We start from the raw sequence: 12,581 nt of genomic DNA, 5'->3' as shown, positions 1-12,581 counted from the left end.
CCGTGCCTGGATTCAGTCAAACTGAACCACACAACAACTTTCCTAGAATCCTCCACCAACACAACTCAAAGTGCATACGCAACCTTTGTGCAACCACAAGGTTTGAAGTATGATTCCTGAATAATAGCTGTCAACCAGCTTGGGATGCTGAATATAGTTTCTTTTTTTCACCAACACACAATCTAAGCATGTTTATGACAGGCTCTCCCCGCAGTAGGGCTTCCCATTAGCAGAATTACCACGACTCAACATGTGTTATTAGCTCCTGTGCAGAAATGAAAAAAGGTGCTCGTAACGCCCGAGGCTCAACATCTCCTTTAAACATCAGTCATAAAAAAGAAAAGCTTTGCCACCACCCCCTCTGAACTCTCCCAGCCAATCGGAACCAAGGAAGGTCGCCCTCGCAAAATACCCTTAATGTGTCCCAAAGGTTTGGCATCGTCTGCACAGGTCGTCCTCAGTCAGAGAGGCCCGTGGGCACCGCTGAAGACCTACTTCTGCATCCTTTCAGACTCTCAGAAAACATGGCTCCTCATTTCAGGTAAGACCTCAAACACTGGTGGTTCTTGTGGAAGACATAAACTCTTTCTCAAGGGTGTTTTTGGGAGAATATCTACCTCAGATGAGTTGCTTTGATCTTTTGTTGGGTGCTAAGAGTGTTGTGAAACTAATTTCTTTATTCCTTGAGCATTTTATGTTGAATTCACTCTTGATATCCAAACTTAAACCTCTTTGTAGTGGTTTCAGCATTTATATGGGATCTTCAGCAGGATCTTGTGTTGTTCTGTTGATGTTACACTGTAAAACAAAAAGCTTAGTTCCACACAATCAATTTGTGTTCACTGTAAAAAAAAAATTCATGGTTCCCTAAAATTTTTAAGTTGAACCAAATTAACCTAATTCATCTATTGAATTATATTAAATTATATATTATGTTAAACTGACTAAAAACAGCTTGCATAACTTATAAAATTAAGTTAGAACTTGATTCACTTATTTTAATTAGTTGCAATGACCTAAAAACATGTGCTGTCAGGATTAATTGATCATATGATTCTTTACAACATGAAAGAATTAAGTTAATTCATTGGGTTTAAAAAATTAAGTAGATTGAACGTAAAACAATTAAGTTGACCACCCAAAAAACTCAATAATTGTGTTTCAGCTCATAAATTGTTAAACTGACTTAAAACAGCTTGCTTGGCTTATAAATTATTGGGTTAGAACACGATTAACTTAGTTTAATTAGTTACAGTAACCTAAAAACGTGATGTCAGGACTAATTAATTGTATATTTTTTTACATTATGAAGGAATTAGGCTCATTTATTGTTTTTTTTTTTACAAATTTAAGTAGATTAAACATAAAACAATTAAGTTGACCTCCAAAAAACTCAAGAATTGTGTTGTTTCAGCTCATTTTAAATAAGTAGTTTGAACAAACAGCAAATGCAATTTGTGTGTGTGTGTGTGTGTGTGTATATATAAGACAGATTTTTAGGCTAGTGCTTGATGAAATGTCTTTACTGTCTCTTTTTTAAACATACACATTTTTTCAAAGCATCTTTATAATTATAGTTTAGATGAAAGTTGAGGAGGAACTTCCTTCAACGTCTGGACGAAAGGCTCCAGTTAGTTCAGAACACGTCTCAACACAAAATCTGATGACGTCCCGTGTATTACAGGGTGATTGTTTGGAAATCCTGCTAAAAAGATTTTATAGGCCGTATGTTAGACATATAATTGAAATGCCTTAGGAATTCTGACAAGAAATCATGGTCAAAGTCAATGGAAAGCCTGTAAATATATTGTTAAATAATGCTTTTCAGGCCTTGTCAAGTCATAGATAGATAGATAGATGGATGGATGGATGGATGGATGGATGGATGGATGGATGGATTAAATGACAGATGGACGGACAAATAGATAGACAGACAGACAGACAGACAGAAAGACAGACAGACAGATAGACAGATAGATAGATAGATAGATAGATAGATAGATAGATAGATAGATAGATAGATAGATAGATAGATAGATAGATAGATAGATAGATAGATAGATAGATAGATAGATAGATAGATAGATAGATAGATAGATAGATAGATAGATAGATAGATAGATAGTTTTTTAAGATTTTAGATTTAGTAGACAAAGTTTTTTGGGGGGACAAATTAAAAGCTGATCCCATGTCTTCTAATAATGTCTCCCAGGGGTAGCATGTATATTGCAAACAGCAAAGGGCCTAAATAAAAGCATCCAATGGTATAAAACCTGTATATTATGCCTCATGTTGAGTGAGTCAGACATTATATAAAGCAGACAGAGTTCTCCATCAGTTTAGTATTTGTACCATGCTGTTGCTGGTCACAAATCTCTTGTACTGTGATTAATCAGCAGCTTGTGATTTCCGCAGCGTTTCCTCAGACAGGGAATGACAGCCGTGGGTGGGAGATATTCCTCTCCGCGTGGATTATTAGTTTGTCAGCAGGACCAAATCCAAGATTTAGATAACCTCACCTCCTAATCTGAGCGTCACCCCCTATCCAAATATCCAAATACGCAAATTAAGCAGACGCACCACTTGTAAAGCAATACAAAACTGAGAGCTGATATCTTTGATTAATCGTTGTCAGAAAACTTGAGCAGTGTTTCTGATGTTTTGAGATGACCATGTATACTAAAATGATTTCACATATAGTCCATAACATTAGAATATGATGCTGCTAATATGTTATTAATAATACAGTACTTGCATTTCTGATTCCAGCAGAATTTATTCATTTATCTGCTCTCAAAATAGGATTTTAGTTGTGATAATATTATTTTTGAGCACTGTAATTGTCCTTTTATTTATTTTCGTCCTTGATTAGTAGTAGTTACAGGGTGTCCACAGGGTCTTAAAAAGTCTTACATTTCAAATGTAGGTATTAAAAAGTCTTAAATTCGCTGAAATATTGACTTGTAGGTCTTAAAGGTACCTATTATGTCCCTTTTTACAAGATGTAAAATAGGTCTCTGGTGTTCCTAGAATGTGTATGTGAGGTTTGAGCTTAAAATAAAACACAAATAATGTTTTCTAACTCGTTGAAACAGCCCCTTTTAGGCTTTGATACTAATTGTGCCACTTTGGTGACTGTCGCTTTAAATTCTAATGAGATTGTGCTTTTTTCAAAAGAGGGCGGAGCTACAAATGCCTATGAGACAGCATAGTGGCAGATTCCAAAACAAGACTAAAGTCATATGCTAATGAGGGAGAGATTGTCACTAATGGGCGGGGCTTTTCCCCTCTGATGACACGTATAAAAGGAGAACGTCAATCAAAGTGGATCTGCAGACTGTTTGTATGAAGTGTGACTATAAGAAAACCAATTAGCACATTTTTACCATTAGAAGCTGGTTATAATCGCAGACTGTCACAACACAGTTGTCTTTAAACGCCTTATAAAAGTGATTTTTGCATAATAGGTCCCCTTTAAATCATTATAAATGGGTCCTAATTTTCCATTGTCCCTTTAAAACTACTAAGTCAGACTCCTAACTTTTAACGAAACTCTATTTGTTACTCTGTTTACCAATATGGTTTCATTATCTTCCTCATAACAACATTTGTAAGTTCTCCATGTATTTATGGACCATATGTGGTGAGGACGCTACATTTAACGCTATAAACTACACTTAGTTTATTAAAGTTTTTAAAACTTGGCAAAGAATGTTGTATTGAAAAATAAATGGGTATGTATGGGTTGCTTGTTTTGACACATTGTTTAAGTTTTATTTAAGTAATTAGAATTGTTTATATTGGGGTAAGTAAAAGTCCAGGGGTTTGACCTCTATAAGGGCAAGTAAAAATTTAGCACGTGGGGCAAGTAAAAGTTTAGGGTTTTGACCTCTATAAGTCATAAATTCCATTAATAATGGTCTTAAAAAGGTCTTAAGACGTATTAAATTTGACTTTGTGAAACCTGCAGAAAATTAGTGAGGTTGAGAATACATTAATTAAGACTCTGTGAGTGTTCAGGAAACTTGCCAAGGAATCTGGCTCACACACCAAAGTCACGACAGCTCAAGGGCCACTGCCATATGTGTCACACACACACACAAGCACACAACAACTCTTAGTTTTTGCATTACAATGAGATATTTCCCTTCATATGCACATTTTCTATCTTTTGTTACTCATTGTCCATCCAAACACACTCTGTGGCCGTGATACATCACAGATTGAAGTTGTGTAATGGTCTGTATTGTGCTCCCTCATCCTTCTGTTTCGCTATTCTGTCATCTTCAGCCATGCTTCTGCCTCAACAGCTGCAAATGAAAAATACAAGCTGTTATTTTTGTATAATAGAACAATTGCTTGCAAAGCAAAACCGTTTGTCAAGGGAGTGAGATTAAGAGGGGAGAGAGAGAGTCATTTTGACAGTACTAACATGGTGAAGACAGAATTTCATGTACAGTAAAAGCATTATGTACTGTTGAGGGAGATTAAAAAATATATATATAATTTGGCAAGGATGCAAAAGTTCAAACAAATGCTGTTTCCATTTAATTAAACAATTACACAAATTAAGCAGACACACTACTTGTAAGAAAATACAGTACTAAGAGCTGATCAGAGGAGTTGTGGTGTGATCTCTTTGAATAATCGGTGTCAGAAAACTTGAACGAATGATGAGTGATGGTGAGCAGACTGCTTGCCAAGATTTGTGATCGACCAACGCATGCATAGTCGTTTTGTTCTGTGCTCGTAGTTCAGTGCTGTCATTGTTCTGAATTCTCAAGGCATCCATTTCAGATTTTGGTCCCACTTAATATCAGGTGACCTTAACTACAATGCACTTGCATCCCAAAAATAAATACAGTATACTTACTGTGTTCATTATGTATTGCAAAACCATACCTGTCAACCCTTCTGTTTTTCCTGGGATTCTCCCGTATTTTACAGTTCTATCCCGCTATCATCCCGTAAAGGTATTTTCCCATATTTTCAGTCTTTCTCTGAAAGGTGGCAAATAAACATTAAAGAGCCGAGCCTCCCTATACGCAACCCATACTTCCGAACCACTAGGGGCCGCCCCTTGCTCTTACATGTGAGTCTGTTTTGTGCTTTCGCTTTGTTTAGACATGAAAACACTCAGAAATAAATATAAAAACTGCGGGATTCCCTTTCCTTTTCATTACAGGTGCCGTCTCCCCTTCATATGCAATCCTCAAAACAGTAATAAAGCAGTGCATGACTGTCAGCTGATGCGCTCCGTAGTGATCAATGGACACTGTTTTCCAAACGGATTCTGGTACACGCGATTTGAATTGAAGCGAAAGTTTGAGTTTTAGGTGGGTGTTTAAACAGACATATACACATAATTAATAATAATAATATCTAAAAATGTCGATCTTAGTGAGTTGTTTTCAAACACTACTAATTTCGTCCTAAATGAGCATAAAAAGTTAGGAAAGCAACCGAAAGCTTTCATTATAATGTGAGATGTGTGCATTTTTAAAGTGACACTTCTGTTATTTAATGTAATGAAACCAAAAAAATCTAAATAAAAAGAGATTCATTCATTGCTCTTTAATCAGTATGTGTAAGATATACAGTGAAGAAACGGCTAATGAGATTTGATAGCTTGATTCTATTTCTATGTAGAGATAGATAGATTAATGGATGGATGGATGGATAGATGGATGAATAGATAGATGGATAGGTGGATGAATAGATAGATAAGTATATAGATAGATAAGTATATAGATAGATAGATAGATAGATAGATAGATAGATAGATAGATGGATAAATAGATAGATAGATAGATAGATAGATAGATAGATAGATAGATAGATAGATAGATAGATAGATAGATAGATGGATAAATGGATAAATGGATGGATGGATGGATGGATGATTAGATGGATAGATGAATAGATAGATAGATAGATAGATAGATAGATAGATAGATAGATAGATAGATAGATAGATAGATAGATAGATAGATAGATAGATAGATGGATGAATAGATAGATGGATGGATGAATAGATAGATAGATGGATGGATGAATAGATGGATGGATGGATGGATGTTAGATGGATAGATGGATGAATAGATAGACAGATGGATAGATAGATAGATGGATGGATGGATGGATGGATGGATAGATAGATAGATAGATAGATAGATAGATTGAATGGGTGGATGGTGATAGATTGGTGAAGACTGGATAGAAAGATGAAATTGATGGATGGATGACTGAATTGCTGAAGACTGTTATGTGGAAAGATGAGAAAAGAAGAAGAAGAAAATATATGGGATGTGGAAGAAGAAGAAAAGATATGTGATGTGACTGTGAGTGTGTGATGCTGCATATAGATTTTTTTTTGTTTTTTTGTCTATAACCCAAGACATTTCATGACTCATTCATCATAACTGGCAGAATATCTTCTTGTCACCTTGCTGTACCTCTCTGACCAATTTACACGCACATACACACAGTAGACAGGTGGCTCAGGGTCTGATCAAACCCTCAGTGTCTCAGAATGCTGCTGGGTGTCATGAGGGTCTCTGACTGATGCTTTTTTGCATTTATAATAATGCAATCTTCAGTGCTGGTGCATTATACACACTACTGTTTACAAGTTCAGAGTCTGATCAATCTCTAGAGCTATTCAAAGAATTCTCGTGTCCACCATGGCTGAAAATTGAGATTAAACAAGCAGTATTACAGTATAAAATAGCTCTTTTCTATTTAAAGATGCTCTAATTGAATTTTGTCAGACAATATTGATATTTGAAAGCACCAAAACAAACATGTCCATAACCCCAACTTCATCCCGTTTTGGTTTCAGTGTCACAGGGGTCAACAGCATTTAAAAAATTTTGCTTAAATGTGTACTGGTATGTACTGTTCCCATATGATGGAAAGATGAATTTTCTGCATACTTTCTCAAGACTTCAGTGTCACTTGATCATTTAGAAATCAATTTAATATGTTAACATGATACTCACCCTGCTGAAAAATCCAGCTTAAACCAGCCTAGGCTGGTTGGCTGGTTTTAGCTGGTCGACCAGCCTGGTTTTAGAGGGGTTTTGGCCATTTCCAGGCTGGTTTCCAGTCATTTCCAGCCTGGTCTTAGCTGGTCAGGCTGGAAAATGACCAGCTAAATCCAGCTAAAACCAGCTTGACCAGCCAAAACCAGCTATGTCCAGCTTAAACAGGCTGGTCAAGCTGGTTTTAGGTGGATTTAGCTGGTCATTTTCCAGCCTGACCAGCTAAGACCAGGCTGGAAATGATTTTCGAAGAATGCTGGTTGCTGGCCCTCATTGACTTCCATAGTATTTTTGTCTTCTATGGAAGTCAATGGGTGCCAGCAGAGAGCATTTTTCGAATTATCTTCTTTTGTGTTCGACAGAAGAAACAAACTCAAATAGGTTTTGAACAAGTAAAGTCTGTATAAACCATGCCAAATCTTTCATTTTTGAGTGAACTGTCTCTTTAAAAGTCAAATCTTTTATAGGTAAAACATTGAAGTCATCACATCACTGTAAAAAATAGTTGTTAAATCTGCTTACATTAATAAAACTGACTAAAAATATTAAGTTAAACTTTCTATAATTAAAAAAAAAATGTTGAAACCTGATTAACATTCATTTTTACAGTGATCTTGCCAGTACTTTCCAATAATCCTGTAGTTCATTATTTCTATCCGTGGATGTTTGGTTGCATGTATTTTTAATTTTTTTTTTAATTGTGATTATTATATTTATGCTAATCTGAATGTTCTGTCTCTGGCAGGAGTCGGGATTGGCCCTGGACGTTGGCAGGATGTTTAACACGTATGATTCTCTTCACATCACTCTGTGCTCCAGCTCTCGCTCGTGAGTCTCTTCTTCAAACATTTGCTGATGTTTATAATGAAACTCCACCAATTCAAGCCTTTTTTGTTCTTTTGTTAGTTTTTGTATTGTTTGTCAAGTAATACGTAGCTATAATTAGTGACAGTGTAAAAGAAAATCTGTAAATTAGCAGTTTTCCTTATTTTTTTATGATTTTGCATTGCGTTATGGGAGCTAGATCTTTCTTTCAACAACTTTTAACCCTGAAAAGTTTGATAAAATGACATTTATTAACACTTTTAATAGTTTAAAGTGATATATTGTCTGGGTTGGTGTTGTAAATCATGCTGCAAAAACCTTGTAATAAACCACCTGTACATTTTCTGCTACTTTACAGACTAATTTCTCTATATATTATTTGTTATACAATATATTATTATTATTTCAAACTACTAAAAAGTCAATAAAAGTCTCTTTGTTAAACTATAGAGTTAAATTTTCAACATCAAAAGTCGACAAATCAGAGATCAACATCCCATAATACAATTCACAACGGCAAATAAATGGAAAACACTTATGAATCAATATGGAAATATGGAAACTTTTAATTAGCAGCTATTTTTTACAGTGTAGTTAGTCCAGTGTTTCCCAACCCTGTTCCTGGAGGCACACCAACAGTACATATTTTGGATGTCTCCGTTATCTGACCCATTAACTTCAGGTTTTGGAGTCTCTTCTGATGTTATGATAAGATGATTCAGGTGTGTTTGATTAGGGAGAGGTTGAAAATGTGGACTGTTGGTGTGCCTTCAGGAACAGGGTTGGAAAACACTGAGTTAGTCAATGGTTGATGCGTAATAGTCATTTAGCAGACATTCTAATCAAAGCCACAGCTTTTAATCCAGTGTATAATTTTTAAAACTGTAATTTTTTTAACATTTAAATAAGATTAAACTAATTTCAAGAAACAAAAGCCAAAAATTAACCACATATGTGACCCTGGACCACAAAACCCATAGCCAAAAATACATTGTATCAGTCAAAATAATAGATTTTTGCCAAAAATCATTAGAATATTAAGTAAAGAATATCATGTTTAATGAAGATAGTTTTTAAATTCGTTCATTCATTTTTCTTCGTCTTAATCCATTATTTATCAGGGGTCGCCACAGCGGAATGACCCACCAACTATTCAGCATATCTTTTATGCAGCAGATGCCCTTCCAGCTGCAATCCAGTACTGGGAAAGACTCATACACTCTTATATTCACATACGCTCATACACTACGGCCAATTTATTTCACCCGATTCACCTATAGCGCATGTCTTTAGACTGTGGGGGAAACCGGAGCACCCGGAGGAAACCCACGCCAACACGGAGAGAACATGCAAACTCCACACAGAAATCCCTACTGACCCAGCCGGGACTCGAACCAGCGACCTTCTTGCTGTGAGGGGACAGTGCTAACCACCGTGTCGCCCCTGGTCATATATTGTCGTATCATAATCAGTTTACAGATGTTGCCATGACAACACTTGAGCGCAGGAGCAAGTATAAATACCCTGTCAGTACGTTATTTGAGCAGACGTTGCTTTTCTGGTGAGCAGTGCAGTTCATACATTAGCAGATATAATAGAGCAGAATATTAACTTATTTTGACTATGGCACGCGCGTTTCAATCTTGAGGTTTGATCGGTGCAGAAAAAAGTCTATCTGGCCTTTTCAAAGCGCATTGAAGTGAATGGTTGTATAGCGCAGTGCTTTCTGCGTCCTGTGCACAATGTCTACAGTTAGAGTGACAGTAAAAAACAGCATTTGTACGACACAACATTCAGTTTTTTAATATTTCCCAAATGATGTTTAACAGAGCAAGGAAATTTTCACAGTATGTCTGATAATATTTTTTCTTCTGGAGAAAGTCTTATTTGTTTTATTTCGGCTAGAATAAAAGCAGTTTTTAATTTTTTAAAAACCATTTTGAGGTCAAAATTATCAGACGCTACAGAACAAACCATCATTATACAATAACTTGATTAATTACCCTAACCTGCCTATTTAACCTAGTTAAGCCTTTAAACTATTATGTTTAGAAATGTGTTGAAAAACTGTACAAAAACACGCACATCCCTCTTAACTGGGTGCTCAGCCAAAAAACGCAAAAGGTGCAAAAAAAAAAAAAAGGATATTCATCAAAGGCGGCAACACCAAAGCTTTTATTAAAGCTTTAAAAAGGCTTTTTAAAATTATTTATTAATTAAAATTTATTATTTTAATTAATTTATTAAATTAATTAAATTAAAAATGTAATTAATTTATTAAATTAATTTCTTAAATTAAAAAGGCTGACACAAAGCGTGTGTAATGTTTGAGCCACACAGCTCTTCATCAGACCTTCATCTTCTACATTTTTGGAGCTTTGGTGTTGCCGCGTTTGATGAATATTTTAGAAATGTGTTGAAAAAATATTTTCTCCATTAAACAGAAATTGGAAAAAAAATAAACAGGGGGGCTAATAATTCTGACTTCAACTGTACAGTGGGGGAAATAAGTATTTAACCTGTCACTGTTTTTCTCAGAAAACATCTTTCTAAAGGTGCTGTTGACTTTAAATTTTCACCGGATGTTGGTAACAATCAAATAAAAATGCAAAGAAAACAAAACCAATTAGTTTACAAATGAAGTTATGTGAAATGACAAAGGGAGAAAGGGAGGTTGTTTAATTGTTTTAATAGTATTGTTTGGGTTTTTACCAAAATCTGGTTCAATTCCATGTCAACAGCTCCTTTATTATTAGTATTATTCCCAGGAAAAAAACCTGACGTGTTCAACACTCATTTCCCCCACTGTAACCTTATTTTCAGCTCACATTTTAGCCATTTCTCTTTCGGCTAAAAACTAAAAACACCAATTTTCAGCTGTTAATTTTTTGGCAGGCATAAAATTGGCAGCATCCCTAAAAAAATCATAAACATTATTTTCTTTTTTATAATTAATTTTAAGGAGGTTTCACCTTTAATTGGAAAGGACAGTGGTGGTAACAGACAGGAAAGTATTGGTAGCAGAGAGAGGGGAAGGGTTGGCAAAGGACCTCGAGCCGGGAATCAAACTCGGGTCTCTGTGAGCACCATGGCGCTATATGTCAGCATACTTAACCACTGTAGGCAATTGGCGCTGACATAAACATTATTTTCTAACCTCCCTTCCAACCTACCACAACTTTTTCGAACAGACCACTTTAATAGACCTTATTGTGAAGCATTGAGCTATAACATTCAACATACAATAAGAAGGAAAATACAAATATTAAAATACAAATATTAAAAAACAAAAGAATATGAATAATTATAATGAAAATCAATACAGAGAGTAATGATAAGTCTTGTTTTGACATCAGTGTGTGGTCTGTACTGAATGACTGCACACGTCTGTGGTCACGTTTTGTATTAGTGTGTGTGTGTGTTTGACTGCACACGAGCAAATAACCAGCGCTGTGGCTTCAGACTGGGCTTAGTCCCTCATTTGCACTAATGGCTGGTTTTAAAATGGCACGAGAGGATATGAGGGTTTAACGTGATCTCACACGGCTCTGCGTCCGGATAAACAGCGCAGTAAAAACACAGGGAAATGCCTCTTTTACTCTGGTACCTCTCACTCCTACTTGTTTTTTATAGAAAAGTTCCAGATGTCTTTGTGTGTGTTCATGTTGTAGCTGTAAAATGCACTGTCAGCGTTTGAGAAGGCCTCACTTTTCCCTCAGCGGTTATTTTGCAGGATTTCCAGCACTGCAGATCTGCTTGTTTTATTTACAGAGAAAAACATTATACAGGTTTTACAAAAAACAAACAACCCCATCCCCCCACCCCTCACAAAAAATAAAATACAAACACTGCAATAGTAACAGCAAATATATACAATTGCAGATAAATAAATAAACAAATAAGCAAAAAAAGCCAATTAAAAAGAGTTAAACAAATAAAAAAGAAACAAAAAAACATTACACCAAAACAACTCCCTTCAAAAAAGCAGCAAAAATCACTGCCATAGTAGCAGAAAATATACACAATTGCACATAACGGATTGACTAACTAACTAACTAACTAACTAACTAACTAACTAACTAACTAACTAACTAACTAACTAACTAACTAACTAACTAACTAACTAACGAAACAAATAAATAAAAAAATAAAAAATTAAACTAACAAATACATGAATAATTAAAATAAGTACAATTATATATATATATATATATATATATATATATATATATATATATATATATATTAAAACTATCTCAAACTAACAAATAAAAAAGAATAATATAATAAATAAATAAAATAATAAATACATGAATAAATAAATAAATAAATAAATAAGTAAAATTATATATATATATATAATTATATATAAACTAACAAATATATATATAATTATATATAAACTAACAAATAAATAAATATAAATATAATGATAAATAAATAAAATAATAAATATATAAATAAATAAACAAACAAACAAACAAATAATAAATAAATATTTTTTTATGACTAAATAAAACTAAGACATAAATAATTGAATAAATTAAACAATAAATAAAGAAAACAAACAAATAATAAATAAACAAACAAACAATAAATAAATGCAACTAACAGATGAATAAATAAATAATTAAAATACTAAATATATAAATCAAACTATCAAATAAATAAATAAATGTATAAATAAATAATCAAATACGTTGAATTTACCTT

At 34.3% G+C, this 12,581-nt stretch overlaps 1 protein-coding gene across 1 annotated transcript in view; it reads left to right on the top strand.

Annotated features, from left to right (window-relative positions):
• Positions 1 to 430: 430 nt before the first annotated feature.
• LOC130246696 (collagen alpha-1(IX) chain) overlaps positions 431 to 12,581 on the top strand; it is a 71,562-nt gene continuing 59,411 nt past the window's right edge. The window contains exons 1-2 of the mRNA XM_056479800.1: positions 431 to 541; positions 7,789 to 7,871. Coding sequence (XP_056335775.1) covers positions 525 to 541; positions 7,789 to 7,871 — 100 coding nt within the window. The 5' untranslated portion in view covers positions 431 to 524. The remainder of the gene's footprint in view (positions 542 to 7,788; positions 7,872 to 12,581) is intronic.

This window comes from Danio aesculapii, chromosome 19, assembly GCF_903798145.1.
Source record: "Danio aesculapii chromosome 19, fDanAes4.1, whole genome shotgun sequence".
NCBI classification, from domain to species: Eukaryota; Metazoa; Chordata; class Actinopteri; order Cypriniformes; family Danionidae; genus Danio; species Danio aesculapii.
Note: the sequence above shows the minus strand (reverse complement) of the source record. Positions and strands in the feature narration are given on the sequence as shown.